General features: G+C 27.8%; 4 protein-coding genes across 6 annotated transcripts; all 4 read right to left on the reverse strand.

Annotated features, from left to right (window-relative positions):
* Window positions 1-362: 362 nt before the first annotated feature.
* On the reverse strand, window positions 363-1249 carry LOC129295949 (class 10 plant pathogenesis-related protein 2A-like). Its single transcript, XM_054934545.1, is given in 3 exon segments — window positions 363-891; window positions 986-1075; window positions 1078-1249. Coding segments are annotated over 3 exon segments (474 nt in total). The 5' UTR covers window positions 1166-1249; the 3' UTR covers window positions 363-595.
* Window positions 1250-8613: 7364 nt separating this feature from the next.
* On the reverse strand, window positions 8614-9457 carry LOC129295950 (uncharacterized). 2 transcript variants are annotated; one of them, XM_054934547.1, is made up of 2 exons: window positions 9093-9457; window positions 8614-8984 (listed from the first exon to the last, which is right to left on the reverse strand). In XM_054934547.1, exons 1-2 carry the CDS (start codon window positions 9123-9125, stop codon window positions 8643-8645), a joined length of 375 nt encoding a protein of 124 aa, XP_054790522.1. In that variant the 5' UTR covers window positions 9126-9457; the 3' UTR covers window positions 8614-8642. The 2 variants fall into 2 exon arrangements, with proteins under 2 accessions (XP_054790522.1, XP_054790521.1); XM_054934546.1 differs by having other exon boundaries at window positions 8614-8860; window positions 8951-9457.
* Window positions 9458-13684: 4227 nt separating this feature from the next.
* LOC129295951 (uncharacterized) lies at window positions 13685-14528 on the reverse strand. 2 transcript variants are annotated; one of them, XM_054934549.1, is made up of 2 exons: window positions 14164-14528; window positions 13685-14055 (listed from the first exon to the last, which is right to left on the reverse strand). In XM_054934549.1, the coding sequence occupies exons 1-2, from the start codon at window positions 14194-14196 to the stop codon at window positions 13714-13716; spliced, it is 375 nt and encodes a 124-aa protein (XP_054790524.1). In that variant the 5' UTR covers window positions 14197-14528; the 3' UTR covers window positions 13685-13713. The 2 variants fall into 2 exon arrangements, with proteins under 2 accessions (XP_054790524.1, XP_054790523.1); XM_054934548.1 differs by having other exon boundaries at window positions 13685-13931; window positions 14022-14528.
* A 576-nt stretch (window positions 14529-15104) lies between these two features.
* LOC129295948 (class-10 pathogenesis-related protein 1-like) lies at window positions 15105-16149 on the reverse strand. Its single transcript, XM_054934544.1, has 2 exons — window positions 15874-16149; window positions 15105-15780 (listed from the first exon to the last, which is right to left on the reverse strand). The coding sequence occupies exons 1-2, from the start codon at window positions 16052-16054 to the stop codon at window positions 15485-15487; spliced, it is 477 nt and encodes a 158-aa protein (XP_054790519.1). The 5' UTR covers window positions 16055-16149; the 3' UTR covers window positions 15105-15484.
* Between the last annotated feature and the right edge of the window lie 3550 nt (window positions 16150-19699).

The raw sequence follows: 19699 nt of genomic DNA on the forward strand, positions 1-19699 counted from the left end.
ATCTGTTTTTCTCAACAAAATGAGTAATTAGTAGTGTAATTGGATCGGATAAACACAACCGAAACGACCAATCTGAAGTGTGTGTAGTATATATTATCAAAGGGTACTGCTTAGTTTGGTTGGTCTAGCCAAATTAACTTATTTTAAATTTTCAGATTCGAGTTCTAAAATATACAACTAACAAAAAAGAAAGTCAAAGACATTGAGTTATTCATGAAGCTGCTATTAATAAAAATGGTCTCGAATTACAAGGTCTCGATTAGTATAGACGACTCATGATAATAATATCTAAAGTTTCTTAGAATATATATCGACGATATAATTCAAATCTGTGTGTGTGTGTGTCTTCCAGATTCCAGATGTTGATGTAGATATAGCCTTATTATTAATATCAAACACAGATCAAAACAGAGCTCGAGCTTTTTTCATGAAATTACAAAGCACATCATAACATATATAGATATATATATATATATATATATCTCCTCGATCGCAAATCACAAACCAACCGACACAAAGCAGCAACACACAAACGCTTAATTAAGGCGCCGATTAAATTGAAGGCATAATAATTAAGTGATTAATAATCACTTAATTAGTTGTACTCAGGATGAGCCAAGAGGTAAGCCTCGATGGCCTTGAAGAGAGCATCGCCCTTGCCCTTGCCGGTCTTGAGCTCCTCATCGCTGGGCGCTGCGTCGCCTTTCGTGATGTACTTCACACAGATCTTCACGACGGTTCCTCCGTTCGGACCCTCCACCAGCTTCGTGTTCACCGAGATCTTCTCCACCGTCTCCGGCAGATCGCCGGCTTCCACTATGCTGTAGTTGTATACATAGCTTGCTTCGTCCACTTCTTCCACTTTGTGCAACACATGGTGTGTCTTCCCTCCTGCATATATATATATATATGTGTGATCATGAGCGGAGAAGAGTGGATGAAGAATTAAAGAAGTTGATGATGAGGGTGGAATTAATATATATACCTTCAACTATGGTGAGCTTCTTGACGGTGCCAGGGCCGCCGGTGCCCTCGACGTTTTCGATGCTCTGGACGGGCTCAACGGCCTTAGGATCAGCTCGTCGGAGTCCTTAGTGAAAGCTTTGTAAAGCTTAGCCGGAGGCAGCGTGGAGGTGTGCTCGTGCTCGTATGTGAAAACTCCCATGATTCTGATGAACTTGAAGACGAAGACGATGTAAAACGGGAATTAAGAAGCAATATAGAAGAAGAGGTGGATGGATAGGTGTGGTTCTTGATCTGAGGAGAAGCTGCTATTTATAGCCACACTTGCTCCTGATGAGTGTGCTTCATTAGCTGAAGTAAAGTGTTGCTGATTAATTGGATTTCTTTGCCCTTCCTAATTTCACACAATTTAATATTCAAATAGGCGAAAATAGAGATCAAACATCGTTGAAAAGAATTTATATCAATTAAAAATTAATTATTATTAAAAATTTAAATAAAAAAAATTTAATTTAAAATGAGTTATTATTAAAACTTAAATAAATAATTATTAATAAAAGACTAATTTAAATTAATAAGTATTTATTTAAATTTTAATAATAAATAATCATTAACTGATATAAATTTTTTCGATGATCCTTAATTAATAATTTCCCTTCAAATAACTGCTGAGATAGGTATTGCATTTATTGTTGTCTGATTGTGCCGAGAATATAATTAATACTTTTAATAAGAGAATGCCTATGTATAAAAAAATAAATAAATTAAGATCAATGAGAGTTAGGTCTAGCAAAAAAAATTAGTCTCTCATAATATAGCGAACTAAAGTTTAAATTCTTATTAAAAAAGACGTTTACATTTAATGCTCAACTGTACCTCAAATAATATTATCTCTAATATGAAGACATGTATCTATGAGCAATAAAAAGATTAAGTTAAGAGTTAGAATGCTAGATATTAAAAAAATAATTAGTTTGGAAAAATAAATTTATTTATGCCCAATAATACTTAAATTGAGATTACTAATTACTTGTATTGAAATTTTAGATGGTTATAAAAAAAGAAGAATCACATGTAAGAACCTTTTAAAAAATTATTCACACATAAAAATTAATACAAAATAATTGTTATTAAAATAAAAATATAATTTATTTTTTTTATATGAAACTCATTGTTAATCTTTATTTATAAACATATTTTTTTTAGGAGATTGATTCTCTCTTTTTAAAAGATTATTTGCGGGGTCATCTCCTTCATTTTTAAATATTTAATTTGATGGCATTAAAGGATGACCTAATTTTAAAACTAAAGAATTAGTCAAAGAAGGCGGGTTTGAAAAAGCATGGCAGCTTCGAGAGGACGTGTCTCTGCTATCAATAATTCAATTAGATTTTTTCTTCTTCTTTATATTAAAAGTAAAAAATATATTCCTTCTATTCTCTTTATAAATTATTTTCACTAATTTTATTAATATTAATATAAAAAAATATAAAAAATAAAAATATAAAAATATTAAATTTATATATTTTTATATAATGAATTCAAAAAATAATATCATGTTATTTTTTTATAAAAAATAATTTAATTTTTTTTAAATATTACTTAAAAAATTATATCATAATTTAAAAATAAAAATAAATAAATTTTTTAAAGTATGTTTAATAAATGAGACCGAAGGAGTATACTTTAGCACATTTGTACTATTTTTTATAACATGAGTTTGTATATTAAGAAAAAAAATATTAAAAATAGGGTTTAGATGGATATATTTATATTTCATTTTAAATCTAAAATCTCATATTTAAAAGTCATCTATTTAATTTTTTTATTTGAGTAATACAAAAGTTTTTAAGTTCAAAGGCAAAGAAGAGAAGGAGATGAGAAATGAAAATGAGGCAGACTGACTAACATTTTAAATAATTAGGATGTATATAAAAATTAAAATAATAAAAAATGTTAATTTGTTAAAAAATATTTTATAATTAAATGGAGACGGAGCTAGTGTATTTATAAAAGAGGATTTATATTATTAATGTACTTAAGATCCTTGTGGCATATATATGGCTTTAAATTATAAATAATTAAATTTTATCAATTAAAGTTTATGTGAGTGGTAAAGGTTTTTATCACTTAAATAAATGGTTGGTATAATAATCTCAACTTTTGTATATAAAAAATTAGTTGAAAGTGACTTTTGCTCTCTGTATTTTATGAGAGATAATTTATACTATTGACAGAATATACTTCTTATTATGCTATCAACAAAAATAAATAAATACCTAAAATTTATTAATTCATGAATGACCCTGATGGATTCAGGCATTTGGCCATAATTCGTTGTTCTTTAAATTTATTACCCTACTACGAAGGTGTTTTATATTATAGAGAGAGTGACCAATAATTTTTTTTTAAAATAGATAAATAATAAGTTAGTCCATGAAATATGATAATGCAGTTTTAAGATTAAAATTTTTAATGAAACGATCAAAAGACCCCTAATTTATATTTTCGACTCTCCCTCACCCATTACTTCATCTCTATCTTCTTCTCTTCTCCATTCCAGTGTCGGAGTCCCAACAGAGTTTCATGCCCGGTAGCACAGTTTCTGCGGGTAATCGAAGCTCTGCCATGTGATAGACGTGGAAGGCCCGCAAACTGCTCATTCGTCCCGTGCGGTTCTGGCATTGAATATGAGAAGTCGCTGAAAAGCGATGAGAATCAGATGAAAGCACTGAAATACTAGATTACGAGGAAGAAGAAGCGGAAGAAAGTAGCATAGAGGATGAGAGTAAATCAGCAATTAGGTAGATGGAGGACGACGAAAAGAATCTCATGGATTTGGGTTCTTCAGAGCTAGAAAGAAACCAACGTTAGGATAATATCATAGCAAGGAGAAGAGCTTGGAGGTAGATGACTGAGAAGAATCTAATAGACTTGGAAAGTACTCAAGTTCCCTCCAATGTTCCCACCAATTGTAACAAGACGCAATCCATTTGATCTCCTTGATGATTCCTATGTCGATCCAGGGCTACCCCCGATTCCTGGATCAGCTCCATCTATTTTACATCCTATAGAAAGAATCCTCGAGAAGCAGAATCAGTATGCATCGGCCAGAACGACCCCTCAGAGTACCTATGGCAGAGCTTCGATTACCCCACAAATACTCTTGTCACTGGGCATGAAACTCGATTGGGACTTCGACGCCGGAAATGGAGAAGTGAAGAAGACAGAGATGAAGTCAAGGAAGAGGGAGGTATAGGGAAAATTATAAATTAAGAATATTTTTATCATTTCATTAAAAACTTTAATGATACTTAAATTTTTTGTAACTTGTAATGTAATATTACAATTTATGAAATTAATTTATTATTATTATTATTTATGTTAAAAATATTTAGTTATCATTCTTTTTATATTATTTCTACCGTCCTAAATTATAGAGCATTTTTAAAAAAAATTTTCTGTTCTAAAATGTGAGACATTTTAAATAGATTAAGGTTGCATTAAATACATCAATTTTAATATTATCTTTTTTCCCTTTATAATTAATTTTCATCAATTTTATTTTCAATATATTAAATAATGAATATTTTAAAAAATTTATATTTTTATTTTGAAAAAAATAAGATTGTTAAGTATATTTAATGAGATTTATTGACATGTGAAATTCTGTTTAAAAGTATCTTATAATTTAAAACGGAAGGAGTATATTAGTGCCAACTCATCTTCTTTTTATGCTAACTGTAGATGAAATAATTTATATATAGCGACCCTTATAAATTCAACATCGTTATTAATAGTCTAATTAAGTTTTTTTATTTTATTCTTTGTCCTTTTCCCAACTTTATTAATACATATAAAGTGAACGTGACAAGTGAAGTTAAATAACTTTAGCGCTGGACATTGAACTCTCGCAAATTTAATAATAATTAACCAGAACACGCGCGCGCGCGCGCGCGCGCCAATAACACACGTACTAGTTCGTTTCCTGTCAATTAAGCAATATTGACTTTAAATATTAAAAGAAATAGAGTATAATTTTATCCTTTTGTAACTTTTTTATAAATGGGAGAGGGATTACATGCGTAAGCATGCTTTTAAAGAAGATATATTTAATAAAAATAAATTAGAATATTTTTATATAACATTAATCATTTAATTATCTCTCCTTAATTTGAATAAAATATTTAAAAGTTACTTATACATAAAATTGGACGGAGTATATGTCTATATAAATTATATTATCGTTATGTCATCTAATCCCATGATGAATGAGTGAATTTTTTAGATTATTGGGCAGTCAAGTTTTCGTAGTGAAAAAACATAATCAAGTCAATTTTATATACTAAATAATACTTCCTTTGTTCTTATATGTAAGAAGTTTTTTTAAAATTTTTTTATTTTTAAATATAAGAAATTGTTAGTATATTTTTAATAAATAGATTATTATATTCTTATCAAATTAAAAAAAATAAATATTCTCATTAATTTATATTGAAAGAATAGCTTTATTTTTTATTTATAATAATTAGAGAAAAATTAAAATGTTATTATGATTCTAATTAAGTAATTAAATTTTATTAATTTGTATAATTTGAATAAAAATATCTTATATATAAAAATAGAAAAAGTAACTGATCCTCAGCCTTAAATTTGAAATTGTGGTTTAATTAGCCCATAAGTAACATCATTTCATTCACTTTACTTTACTTTACCTTCCCCCCCCCCCCCCCCCCCAAACAAGGCAATTGATATAAACTAATACACAACCAACCAGCGTGACTTTTAATAGCAAGGATCATTATCGCTCAAACATGATGTTTCAAAGAGCTACTATTAATTAGAACCAACAATGCTCGGATATGACTAGGTCATATATATATATATATATATATAATATAACTACATAAAAAAGAGGTAAACTAACGCACATAACCAACTAATTTATTTATATTTATATATACTTCGTCTGATGAATTGTTGTCACTTAATTGTAAGTTAATCAAATCAACGGAATGCTGAGGCAAACTCTGTCGATTTGATAAATTATCGTAAGTATAAAATAATAAAGAAATTGGGGAATATATAATTAATGTAACATAGAGCTAGGACGTGTGGACTTGTTCAGAATCGATGAAGACGATGATGTGGGAAATGTACAGAGAAGAAATTAAAGGGCAGTGGACCTCAACGTCAAGATTGACACCTACCCACCTAAGCCTTTTGTTTTCACATCCACATGTCTTCAATTCTTCAACTTGTTGGCAAAAAAAAAAAAATCCTCAACTTGTTCTCTATGAAAAAGATAGTTTCTTCTTTTATTTTATTTCCTTTACTTACCTCCACCCTTACCATTTATTAATTTTATTATTTTAAAAAATTATTTAATAAAATAATTTAAATGGTGAGGATGGAGGAAGTGAAGGGAAGTGGAGGAAAAGAAATGAAGAGACTCATTTCTCATTCTCTATCACATTATATATCTCTATGTAAGTTGCTGTTTGGATATTTATATACTCCTTTGTTTAAAAATATAAAATATTTTTTAAAGAGTTAAATGTTAAAAAATATAAAACATTTTTAATCTTTTGAGGTGTAATCATTTTTTTTACCAAAATATTTCTATTGATAATAACTTTATATTTATTATAGGATGTTTAATAAGGATAAATATAAAAACATAAAGTTAATTTTAAAGTAGGTAACTATTTTATTAAGAGGTGAAATTTGATTAAAAATAATCTATATTTTTTAATGAAAGGAATATAATATATTACCACTTTTTTTAGAATTCAGTAATAATTCCCACAGTGGAGGCTTAGAATAGTTTGAAGGAAAGGTGGAACCACTACTCTAACGTTTTTTAGGATACCGGGTAATTATATATATATATATATAAAGAATTCACATAAAGTTTATATATAACTTTCTTATTTTTATTCTTCAATTTTTTTCCAATTTCTTAATCTTGTATCATAAAGTTTTACTTTAATTTTATTAGGTTTTTTTTTCAACATCACAAAATTGTGATGGCCGGACAGTCGGGATTATCTTAAATAATTATTTTTATAAACTTTGAATATTTAAAATTTCTATTCCCTTTTTTTTGTCCAGAGAAAATTGATACTCACGTTCATAAATTCAACGCATACAATTTATTGCACATTATTGATTTTTCTAAGATCGTTTGAAATTGAGAATTTCACTTTTCTAGTTATTCTATAAGGATAGTTGAAACTTGAAATCGACAAAACATCCATGATTATAGATATATATATATATATATATATATAGACACGTAGACATTTGTTTCCTTTGAGTATCAAAAAATATATATACGTTGACATAAAATACAATTTTTCCGCTGGCCACAAAACTTTTAATAATAACCTGATTTGAAGTTATTCTATGATTTTCGCTGCATATAGATAAAGACAAGGCGCTGAATTCATTGTAATTAAATTGACGACCAAACTAAGATTGATGCAACTAATTTCTTTTGTTTTTGTTTTTGTTTTTGGGTAAAAGCACAGAGTTCATTTTTTACCCCAGGAAAACGAGAAATATATTGCTAGCAAAGTAATAGAGTTCGACAGCTGAAACCAACCAAACAAAAGGAAAAAGCACACATAAACAGGAAAACAAAGATTAAGGGCTTGTTTGGTTTTTATTTTTTATTTTTAAAAACTGTTTTGTAATATAATTTTAAAATTTATTTTTTAAAACAAAATAAAATTAAAAACTGTTTGGTTATGTCAATTAAAAAAAATTTTAAATTAAAAAATACATTGATAGTGATGTTTATAAGCAGTTAATATTGATGATTAATAATAAAAATTAATTAAAGTAACCATAATTTTTAATAATAAAATGTATTATATTTTAAAAATAAAAATAATTTAAAGTTGTTTCTATTTTTTTATTTTTGAAAAACTAAAATAATTTTTTAAAAAATTAAATAAAAAATAATTATTCAAACAAGTTTTAAAATTTTTTATTTTCAAAAACTGAACAAACAGGCCCTAAGCGCCTGTTGGGTTTCTATTTTTATTTTTATTTTTATTTTTAAAAGCTGTTTTATAATATAGTTTTTAAAATTATATTTCAAAACAAAATACCATAAAGATTTGTTTCACTATCTTAATTTAAAAACAATTTTAGGATGAAAAAAATAAGTTGATAATGTATTATAAGTGATTAATGATGATGATTTATGATAAAAATTATGCAATGTGATTGTAATTTTTAATAATCAAATGTATTGTATTTTGATAGCCAAAAAAAAATGAAAACAACTTGATATTGTTTCTACTTTTTTTTAAAAAAATAATTTTAGAAATGATTTAATTGAGAACACTTATTCAAACAGATTTCTAATTTTTTTCTTTTAAAAAAAATTTAAAGACTGAAAATAAAATCTCCCTTCGTTCAAAAATATAATGCCTTTTTTGAAGAATTGTATATTTAAAAATATAAAAAAATTTTAATTTTTTAAGATGTAATCATTGTCTTTTTTTTTTAAATGTGCTCCTATTGATGAATGCTTTTATATTTATTATAATATGTTTAATAGTGATAAATATGAAAAGATAAGGTTAGTTTAAAAGTAGATAACTATTTTATTGAGGGGTGAGATTTAATTAAAATTATTTTACATTTTTAAACAGAGGAAGTAAGTCCTAAGTCCCTAAAATCCTTGCATCAACACAATCCGAAGCTAGGAAGAACACTGCTTGGAAAGGGGGTTGTAACACCCACTCGTTAAAGCACTTCTCTATAAAAACTGCACAAGCAATCCAGCCAGCAGCAACACTAGCAAGTCTTGGGACGCATAGGAAGCTGCAAGAGCTCATCGATCTTCCAAGATTAATGAAAGACTCCATCATCAGTGTATGCACTAATGGAAAGCAAAAAAACTCAGAGATGACATTAGAAATATTGTTGTTCAAACACCACGGAATGCCCTCAATAAATGCCACAACCTTACCCAAAAAAGGGGTTGACAGGATCAGAGAAATTGTCTGCACAAACCAGACTAATACCAATGTGATTAACCACAATAAAACCAATGCCAGCAGAGTGAGTCTTATGCTTATCAACACCATCAACACAAAAACAGTAAACCTTACCAGAAATTGTTCTACTATCAGAGGCTTGTTCATTAAGTCCAAGACATCTCTTGATACTAATTATTAGCCACCATGTAGGAAATCCAGTGAATCAAAACTTGGCGGATAAAAGCCACAGGTTCAACAATACAAGAATGAACTGAGAAAAAAAGATAAACAGGCAGAAATTCTATTCAAGCTGTATCCTCGGTTGCTAAAAATATGCTGCCTATTGCATTTACGTTTTTGGATATACATCCCGGTCCCAATCCAGTTCAAGAACAGAGGAGCCCTCAGAGAATGAAACAGAGGTTGGGCAAAGCCAAACATGAAAATGAAATTCCACTTACTTTCCAAAAGCAGAGTTCACTCCAATGGTTTTATAATTGGCAAAGTATCCTTTGTGTTTTGAATACAAAATAATGATAAAAGAAAATAGTTAGAATTAAGCAATAAATAAAAATAAAAATAAAAATACTTTTCTTTTCCATCCACCAACGTGAGTGGTAGGCCTGAAAGATTTTATGATATATATATATATATATATATATATATAAAATTAGCCCTCCATTTGGAAGTTTTCATACTTAATCTATTTTAATTTTCATATGGAAGTTTATGAATCTTCTGTATACATTAAAAAATAAAAAAGAAGGGAAATCCTTCTAACTCTTATAATTAGTGGTGTGGATATTGTATATTTTTATCAGTAGTGGCAAGCGCATACATTTTAATTAACGTGATAATCTTTGTTCATTAATTGTCTAATTATATGTCACTGTCTGTTATGAGTAGTAATTTAAGGTTTCACTGTCTGTTGTGAGTTGTTAAGGAGAAAAAGAATAGGCGAAGAATGTATTGGATCATATGTTGACACGTGAACTTGTACACAAGAAAAATCAACCAAAAAATAAAAGCCGCACTTTACGAAATATCAGCTCTCGTTATAACGACAGCATCAGAAAATTCCAAAACATAATCTTATTCCTTAAGAAATTGAAGGAAACATACACAAATTACCCCCTCAAAGATTTGATAGAAATTAAAAACCTTAATAAGCTCATCAACATTTTATCAACTGTTTGGGGATCCCACAGACTTATTATTTGCAGCGTGTTACTAAAATTCAGGTTGATCATTGAACTGATCATAGTCAAACCATAGTAAAATTGACATGAACAAAACATTTTGTAGAACCAGTGAAGATACTGCTGATTCAATAATTATACCCATGATGAATGAGTGAATTTTTTAGATTATTGGGCAGTCAAGTTTTCGTAGTGAAAAAACATAATCAAGTCAATTTTATATACTAAATAATACTTCCTTTGTTCTTATATGTAAGAAGTTTTTTTAAAATTTTTTTATTTTTAAATATAAGAAATTGTTAGTATATTTTTAATAAATAGATTATTATATTCTTATCAAATTAAAAAAAATAAATATTCTCATTAATTTATATTGAAAGAATAGCTTTATTTTTTATTTATAATAATTAGAGAAAAATTAAAATGTTATTATGATTCTAATTAAGTAATTAAATTTTATTAATTTGTATAATTTGAATAAAAATATCTTATATATAAAAATAGAAAAAGTAACTGATCCTCAGCCTTAAATTTGAAATTGTGGTTTAATTAGCCCATAAGTAACATCATTTCATTCACTTTACTTTACTTTACCTTCCCCCCCCCCCCCCCAAACAAGGCAATTGATATAAACTAATACACAACCAACCAGCGTGACTTTTAATAGCAAGGATCATTATCGCTCAAACATGATGTTTCAAAGAGCTACTATTAATTAGAACCAACAATGCTCGGATATGACTAGGTCATATATATATATATATATATATAAATATAACTACATAAAAAAGAGGTAAACTAACGCACATAACCAACTAATTTATTTATATTTATATATACTTCGTCTGATGAATTGTTGTCACTTAATTGTAAGTTAATCAAATCAAACGGAATGCTGAGGCAAACTCTGTCGATTTGATAAATTATCGTAAGTATAAAATAATAAAGAAATTGGGGAATATATAATTAATGTAACATAGAGCTAGGACGTGTGGACTTGTTCAGAATCGATGAAGACGATGATGTGGGAAATGTACAGAGAAGAAATTAAAGGGCAGTGGACCTCAACGTCAAGATTGACACCTACCCACCTAAGCCTTTTGTTTTCACATCCACATGTCTTCAATTCTTCAACTTGTTGGCAAAAAAAAAAAAATCCTCAACTTGTTCTCTATGAAAAAGATAGTTTCTTCATTTTATTTCCTTTACTTACCTCCACCCTTACCATTTATTAATTTTATTATTTTAAAAAATTATTTAATAAAATAATTTAAATGGTGAGGATGGAGGAAGTGAAGGGAAGTGGAGGAAAAGAAATGAAGAGACTCATTTCTCATTCTCTATCACATTATATATCTCTATGTAAGTTGCTGTTTGGATATTTATATACTCCTTTTGTTTAAAAATATAAAATATTTTTTAAAGAGTTAAATGTTAAAAAATATAAAACATTTTTAATCTTTTGAGGTGTAATCATTTTTTTTACCAAAAATATTTCTATTGATAATAACTTTATATTTATTATAGGATGTTTAATAAGGATAAATATAAAAACATAAAGTTAATTTTAAAGTAGGTAACTATTTTATTAAGAGGTGAAATTTGATTAAAAATAATCTATATTTTTTAATGAAAGGAATATAATATATTACCACTTTTTTTAGAATTCAGTAATAATTCCCACAGTGGAGGCTTAGAATAGTTTGAAGGAAAGGTGGAACCACTACTCTAACGTTTTTTAGGATACCGGGTAATTATATATATATATATATAAAGAATTCACATAAAGTTTATATATAACTTTCTTATTTTTATTCTTCAATTTTTTTCCAATTTCTTAATCTTGTATCATAAAGTTTTACTTTAATTTTATTAGGTTTTTTTTTCAACATCACAAAATTGTGATGGCCGGACAGTCGGGATTATCTTAAATAATTATTTTTATAAACTTTGAATATTTAAAATTTCTATTCCCTTTTTTTTGTCCAGAGAAAATTGATACTCACGTTCATAAATTCAACGCATACAATTTATTGCACATTATTGATTTTTCTAAGATCGTTTGAAATTGAGAATTTCACTTTTCTAGTTATTCTATAAGGATAGTTGAAACTTGAAATCGACAAAACATCCATGATTATAGATATATATATATATATATATATAGACACGTAGACATTTGTTTCCTTTGAGTATCAAAAAATATATATACGTTGACATAAAATACAATTTTTCCGCTGGCCACAAAACTTTTAATAATAACCTGATTTGAAGTTATTCTATGATTTTCGCTGCATATAGATAAAGACAAGGCGCTGAATTCATTGTAATTAAATTGACGACCAAACTAAGATTGATGCAACTAATTTCTTTTGTTTTTGTTTTTGTTTTTGGGTAAAAGCACAGAGTTCATTTTTTACCCCAGGAAAACGAGAAATATATTGCTAGCAAAGTAATAGAGTTCGACAGCTGAAACCAACCAAACAAAAGGAAAAAGCACACATAAACAGGAAAACAAAGATTAAGGGCTTGTTTGGTTTTTATTTTTTATTTTTAAAAACTGTTTTGTAATATAATTTTAAAATTTATTTTTTAAAACAAAATAAAATTAAAAACTGTTTGGTTATGTCAATTAAAAAAAATTTTAAATTAAAAAAATACATTGATAGTGATGTTTATAAGCAGTTAATATTGATGATTAATAATAAAAATTAATTAAAGTAACCATAATTTTTAATAATAAAATGTATTATATTTTAAAAATAAAAAATAATTTAAAGTTGTTTCTATTTTTTTATTTTTGAAAAACTAAAATAATTTTTTAAAAAATTAAATAAAAAATAATTATTCAAACAAGTTTTAAAATTTTTTATTTTCAAAAACTGAACAAACAGGCCCTAAGCGCCTGTTGGGTTTCTATTTTTATTTTTATTTTTATTTTTAAAAGCTGTTTTATAATATAGTTTTTAAAATTATATTTCAAAACAAAATACCATAAAGATTTGTTTCACTATCTTAATTTAAAAACAATTTTAGGATGAAAAAAATAAGTTGATAATGTATTATAAGTGATTAATGATGATGATTTATGATAAAAATTATGCAATGTGATTGTAATTTTTAATAATCAAATGTATTGTATTTTGATAGCCAAAAAAAAATGAAAACAACTTGATATTGTTTCTACTTTTTTTTAAAAAAATAATTTTAGAAATGATTTAATTGAGAACACTTATTCAAACAGATTTCTAATTTTTTTCTTTTAAAAAAAATTTAAAGACTGAAAATAAAATCTCCCTTCGTTCAAAAATATAATGCCTTTTTTGAAGAATTGTATATTTAAAAATATAAAAAAATTTTAATTTTTTAAGATGTAATCATTGTCTTTTTTTTTTAAATGTGCTCCTATTGATGAATGCTTTTATATTTATTATAATATGTTTAATAGTGATAAATATGAAAAGATAAGGTTAGTTTAAAAGTAGATAACTATTTTATTGAGGGGTGAGATTTAATTAAAATTATTTTACATTTTTAAACAGAGGAAGTAAGTCCTAAGTCCCTAAAATCCTTGCATCAACACAATCCGAAGCTAGGAAGAACACTGCTTGGAAAGGGGGTTGTAACACCCACTCGTTAAAGCACTTCTCTATAAAAACTGCACAAGCAATCCAGCCAGCAGCAACACTAGCAAGTCTTGGGACGCATAGGAAGCTGCAAGAGCTCATCGATCTTCCAAGATTAATGAAAGACTCCATCATCAGTGTATGCACTAATGGAAAGCAAAAAAACTCAGAGATGACATTAGAAATATTGTTGTTCAAACACCACGGAATGCCCTCAATAAATGCCACAACCTTACCCAAAAAAGGGGTTGACAGGATCAGAGAAATTGTCTGCACAAACCAGACTAATACCAATGTGATTAACCACAATAAAACCAATGCCAGCAGAGTGAGTCTTATGCTTATCAACACCATCAACACAAAAACAGTAAACCTTACCAGAAATTGTTCTACTATCAGAGGCTTGTTCATTAAGTCCAAGACATCTCTTGATACTAATTATTAGCCACCATGTAGGAAATCCAGTGAATCAAAACTTGGCGGATAAAAGCCACAGGTTCAACAATACAAGAATGAACTGAGAAAAAAAGATAAACAGGCAGAAATTCTATTCAAGCTGTATCCTCGGTTGCTAAAAATATGCTGCCTATTGCATTTACGTTTTTGGATATACATCCCGGTCCCAATCCAGTTCAAGAACAGAGGAGCCCTCAGAGAATGAAACAGAGGTTGGGCAAAGCCAAACATGAAAATGAAATTCCACTTACTTTCCAAAAGCAGAGTTCACTCCAATGGTTTTATAATTGGCAAAGTATCCTTTGTGTTTTGAATACAAAATAATGATAAAAGAAAATAGTTAGAATTAAGCAATAAATAAAAATAAAAATAAAAATACTTTTCTTTTCCATCCACCAACGTGAGTGGTAGGCCTGAAAGATTTTATGATATATATATATATATATATATATAAAATTAGCCCTCCATTTGGAAGTTTTCATACTTAATCTATTTTAATTTTCATATGGAAGTTTATGAATCTTCTGTATACATTAAAAAATAAAAAAGAAGGGAAATCCTTCTAACTCTTATAATTAGTGGTGTGGATATTGTATATTTTTATCAGTAGTGGCAAGCGCATACATTTTAATTAACGTGATAATCTTTGTTCATTAATTGTCTAATTATATGTCACTGTCTGTTATGAGTAGTAATTTAAGGTTTCACTGTCTGTTGTGAGTTGTTAAGGAGAAAAAGAATAGGCGAAGAATGTATTGGATCATATGTTGACACGTGAACTTGTACACAAGAAAAATCAACCAAAAAATAAAAGCCGCACTTTACGAAATATCAGCTCTCGTTATAACGACAGCATCAGAAAATTCCAAAACATAATCTTATTCCTTAAGAAATTGAAGGAAACATACACAAATTACCCCCTCAAAGATTTGATAGAAATTAAAAACCTTAATAAGCTCATCAACATTTTATCAACTGTTTGGGGATCCCACAGACTTATTATTTGCAGCGTGTTACTAAAATTCAGGTTGATCATTGAACTGATCATAGTCAAACCATAGTAAAATTGACATGAACAAAACATTTTGTAGAACCAGTGAAGATACTGCTGGTTCAATAATTATACCAGTTTCATGAACCAGATTGACTTGATTTTTGGTTCTATGCTTAAGAGCACTTGTTAATTAAGGTGTCGAATTATAGGCACCTCAATTTTATTATCTTGATATTAATGTCTGAGAATTCAGTTGTAAGAGGGATTGGCCAAGAGGTAAGCCTCAACGGCCTTGAAGAGTCCATCTCCCTTCTGCTTCCCAATCTTGAGCTCTTCTTCGCTGGGCTTCACGTCTCCCTTTGTCACGTAATTAACCGTCACCTTAACGACGGAGCCACCGTTAGGAGCTGCTGCCAACTTGGTCTCAACGGCGATCTTGTCCAATGTCTCAGGGAAAGTGTCGCTCTCCACTAAGGTATAGTTGTATACGAAGTTGTCTTTGTCCACCGCTTCCACCTTGTGCTTTGCGTAGTGCAACTGTCCTCCTGCATACATAGACGCAACGTTACTAATATGTCAGTAAACTCTATTAGAGCCAAAGATTGATAGACTGATTCAAATTGATTAAAGAAATGGACCTTCGAGGTAATTGATCTTCTTGATGGTTCCAGGGCCACCGGTTCCTTCGAGGATGTCGACGCTCTGGACGGCGTCGACAACTTTAGGGATGAGGTTGTCACCATCAAAGACGAGAGCCTTGTAGAGCGTGGCAGGGGCAACAGCGGAGATGTTCTCTTCGGAGAAAGTAAAAACACCCATGATACTGATATCAAATCTTTATACTTTGAGGTTTAGAAGAAGACTAAGGTGTGGATGTAGCTTGATTTTGCTTAGCTAGTAGTGAACGATAATGTTGATATATGGCACAAGATATGGTGCGCTTTATAGGCACCAGCAAGCTGAGGTGGTTAGATGTTGTGTGTGTGGGTGAGGGTGTTTACTAGATTAGTCGTATTTCTGAGTTGTAGCTTTTAGACTTGAACGGAGAAGAGTAGAGTTCATGTAATTAAAGCGGTCAGAAATTGCGGATTTTGGTTTTCTGAATTCTAGAAGGCGTCTGACTTCCATCACATGGTCAGATTTATTGAACGGCGACCATTACTGACATTAATGATCCATCTCCTTAATTATGTTGTCTTTGATTGGGTGGGTGCTGACCACTATGGTGTCATCTGGAGTCTGGCATATTTTATTAATTTTTTTTAATAAATTGGCGATTGAAAAATTATCTTTATTTTAGGCTTAGATTTTTTATTTATTAAAATAACAATTTATTAAAAATTTGGTGCTCCCCAACTTAAACTTTCATTAATGAGCACCAAATTTGTAATGTTTAGATCAGATCAAATCTGGTTGGTCCAGATTTAGTCTCAATTTATTTTTATACTTTTAATAAATTTTTATTTTAATAAGTACAGATTCTAAAATAAAAATAATTAATATTTTTATATAAAAATACTTTTTTTTACAAAAGTTTAATTGAAAATTTTAAATTAAGACAGGTCAAATCAGACCATTCCAATTTCGTCGTCATTATTACGATGAGCACCGAAATCCAAGCTGATACTAATCAAGTTATTTTCATTAATCCTTATCATTAGCAAAGTTAAAAATAACAATAGTATATGCCTAATTAAATTAAGAAAAAACTTAGTATTAACTTTATATATTTAAGGTATTTATTTTTAATTAAATCAAGACATAAATTTTTTTTAAAAGATTATTTATTCCACAAGAAACTCTTGTTATTAATATTATAAAAATATTACAATTTACTTATTTTAATTTGAATAATTAAAAATATATTAAATATATGAAATTAAGTAGGTAAATTTTATTTGTTAATTAATATCCCTGTACTGGGCGGAGTTTCGGTATCGTGGTATAGGCGCACGTATAGTTCAAATCAATGAACAGATTTTGCATTCTACAACTCTAAAAGAAATATATAAAGATCAGGGAAGAGACCTACATTTGTTTTCTATATAGCCGTCTAGTATCTGATAATATCGAGTTAAATTTGGTATTGTTTGATCTTATTAGAAACAATCCTTTATTAAAGAATATATTATTTCCAATTTATATCTAACTCTACTTTTAGTTGTGATCAAATAGAAGACTTTTATATATTATTTTCATGAATTGCATACCCGTTTTACACGTCTAGAGTAGCGTCTAGGTATGCACGTATCTTCCAGATGTTTCAGATATAATTTCAATTCAATGGTGAAGATCTTTTAAAATTAGAATCATATTTTAAAAACTATATTTATTTTGCATTATAATATTTCTCGTAAATCAAAGAATATATAAAATGATAGAAAGTGTCATAAAATATAGACTGTCAAGAGCAGACGAATTAGACTATCATATGCAAATTCCTAAACATGTGCACCGGATTTCACTATATAAATAAATTCGCGTACACTCAAACCCATTCTCCTTTTGTACTATTCTCTGTAGACCAAAATTTAGAGTATTAATAATTAATTTATAATTTTTAAAAAATATTAATTAAAATTTTAATTTCTTAAAAAAATTGTATCTTTTCAATTTTACTCTCAATTAAATATCTTATATAAGTACTTTGATAATGATAATTAAAATTTTAATGTATCATTGCTTTAAAAAGTGATGAATGAATTAGAGGTATAATTTAAATTATAATTATAAAAATTATATAATGTCTTATATTTTAAATCAAGCAAAACTTTTAAAAAAAGTCCGAATTACATATTTAATTAATAAAATAAGAAATTGACATGTTATAAAAGGATTGCATTATTTATTTGACCATTTTGGTCAACAAGGATGGGCAGATATTGGCAAAACAATAGTCGGATTGCTTTTTTCCCTTTCACATGACTTATTGATGTGAGTTATTTCCTCTCCTTTATAGTAAATGCACGACATATTTCAGTAATTGATTATTAATTATTTTTTACCAAAAGAAAGGTAATTCTTCATTAATTATACAAACACCTAATGTAGAGATGAATCTCCTAATTAGTTAGTGAGAGAAACAGTTGACTATAACCTGTTTGATCATAAGATACTCCGCAAAATTGTCAAGTAAATACAGGATTATTTACACATTATAAGTGTTATGTATTAATAATTATATTTTTAATGAGAAATATTTCCCCAGTGTATGGCGTTTCAGTAGGTAAGCTAAAAGATTGTCATAAATTTTATATTTTTATAAAAATTGAATATTCACCTCCCGTTTCTTTTATTCTCTTCTAAAGTACGTTATTGTCCTCGCTCTAAGGGTCGATAAATGTGGTTCGAGATATGACTCAAGACTCAAGAGAAGAATTAGTCAATTCCTTCATCCTCTATTTTCCCCTCCTCCTAGTTGAAATGTAATTCTAGTACAGGTTATCAAAAAAAAAAAAAAAAAGAACTAGTCAATTCCACGGAGTCATTTCTATGTGGACCATGGAGAGCTAACTAGTGCTCAAAAAAAAATCCACACCTACAATCTTTTACCGTCGGATCTAATCCGATTTTTTTTTTAAAATTTTTTATTAAAAATAAAGTTACATTTTTATATGGAAAAAAATTATTTATAAAAAATAAAGTTGCATTTTTTATTTGGATCATAAAAATTAAAACAATATATTAATTATTTATACAATTTCATTTTATTCTAAACACTATTATTTGTTGTAACATTATCAGATCAATATTTACTTAATATTTATCTTCTATTATAATTTTACTCCATGTTTAGTTAGGAGATGAGGGAGAGAGAAGATTTTAAAGAACTTGACTTTAAAAAATAAAAAGTAGGGTGTAAAAATAATTAATTTTACTTATCCTTTTGTTTCATAATTTATTCATATTAAAAATTGAAAAATTATGTATGGGTCCTGTGGAGCAGATTTATTTATAATAAGTCTCGCAAAATTCAAAAACTATAACTAAGTCCCATGAAACCTAAGTATAATTTGAAATTAAATTGTAAAAATAATAATACCCTTATTAAACATATATTATATCAATCAAATAATTAATTTTTAACTATGTTATCATCAATTTATAACTATAATTTTAATTTTTTTAACTATAATTTCACGTATTTAATAGTTAAACTGTCATGTGTTACTAACAAAATTTAACATTAATTATTTACAATTACTTCATTAATAATTTACAAATATAACTTTAATTTTATATAACCATAACTTTACATATTTAATAGTTAAACTGATCGATTTAATTATTGGATGCATGAAGTTATAATTGTAAAAAATTAAAATTATAATTGTATTACTGATGAAACAGTTACAAATTATTTGACTGATGTAATGTATATATGTTTGATATGGGCATTATTTTCTTTTTATCTTTTTAAATTACATTCAAGCCTCAAGAGATCTAGTTATGGTTTCTAAATTT

The sequence above is a fragment of the Prosopis cineraria genome, unplaced genomic scaffold, assembly GCF_029017545.1.
Source record: "Prosopis cineraria cultivar Desert tree isolate PC_DT_omini unplaced genomic scaffold, ASM2901754v1 PC224, whole genome shotgun sequence".
NCBI lineage: Eukaryota > Viridiplantae > Streptophyta > Magnoliopsida > Fabales > Fabaceae > Prosopis > Prosopis cineraria.

Coding starts and splice junctions, on each gene's coding strand:
- LOC129295950 (XM_054934546.1), bottom strand. CDS start 9,125: ATGAACAAGCCTCTGATAGTAGAACAATTTCTGGTAAGGTTTACTGTT. Junction 8,861..8,950: donor CCTGTCAACCCCTTTTTTGG/GTAAGGTTGTGG, acceptor GCTTTCCATTAG/TGCATACACTGATGATGGAG.
- LOC129295951 (XM_054934548.1), bottom strand. CDS start 14,196: ATGAACAAGCCTCTGATAGTAGAACAATTTCTGGTAAGGTTTACTGTT. Junction 13,932..14,021: donor CCTGTCAACCCCTTTTTTGG/GTAAGGTTGTGG, acceptor GCTTTCCATTAG/TGCATACACTGATGATGGAG.
- LOC129295948 (XM_054934544.1), bottom strand. CDS start 16,054: ATGGGTGTTTTTACTTTCTCCGAAGAGAACATCTCCGCTGTTGCCCCT. Junction 15,781..15,873: donor GAAGATCAATTACCTCGAAG/GTCCATTTCTTT, acceptor CTATGTATGCAG/GAGGACAGTTGCACTACGCA.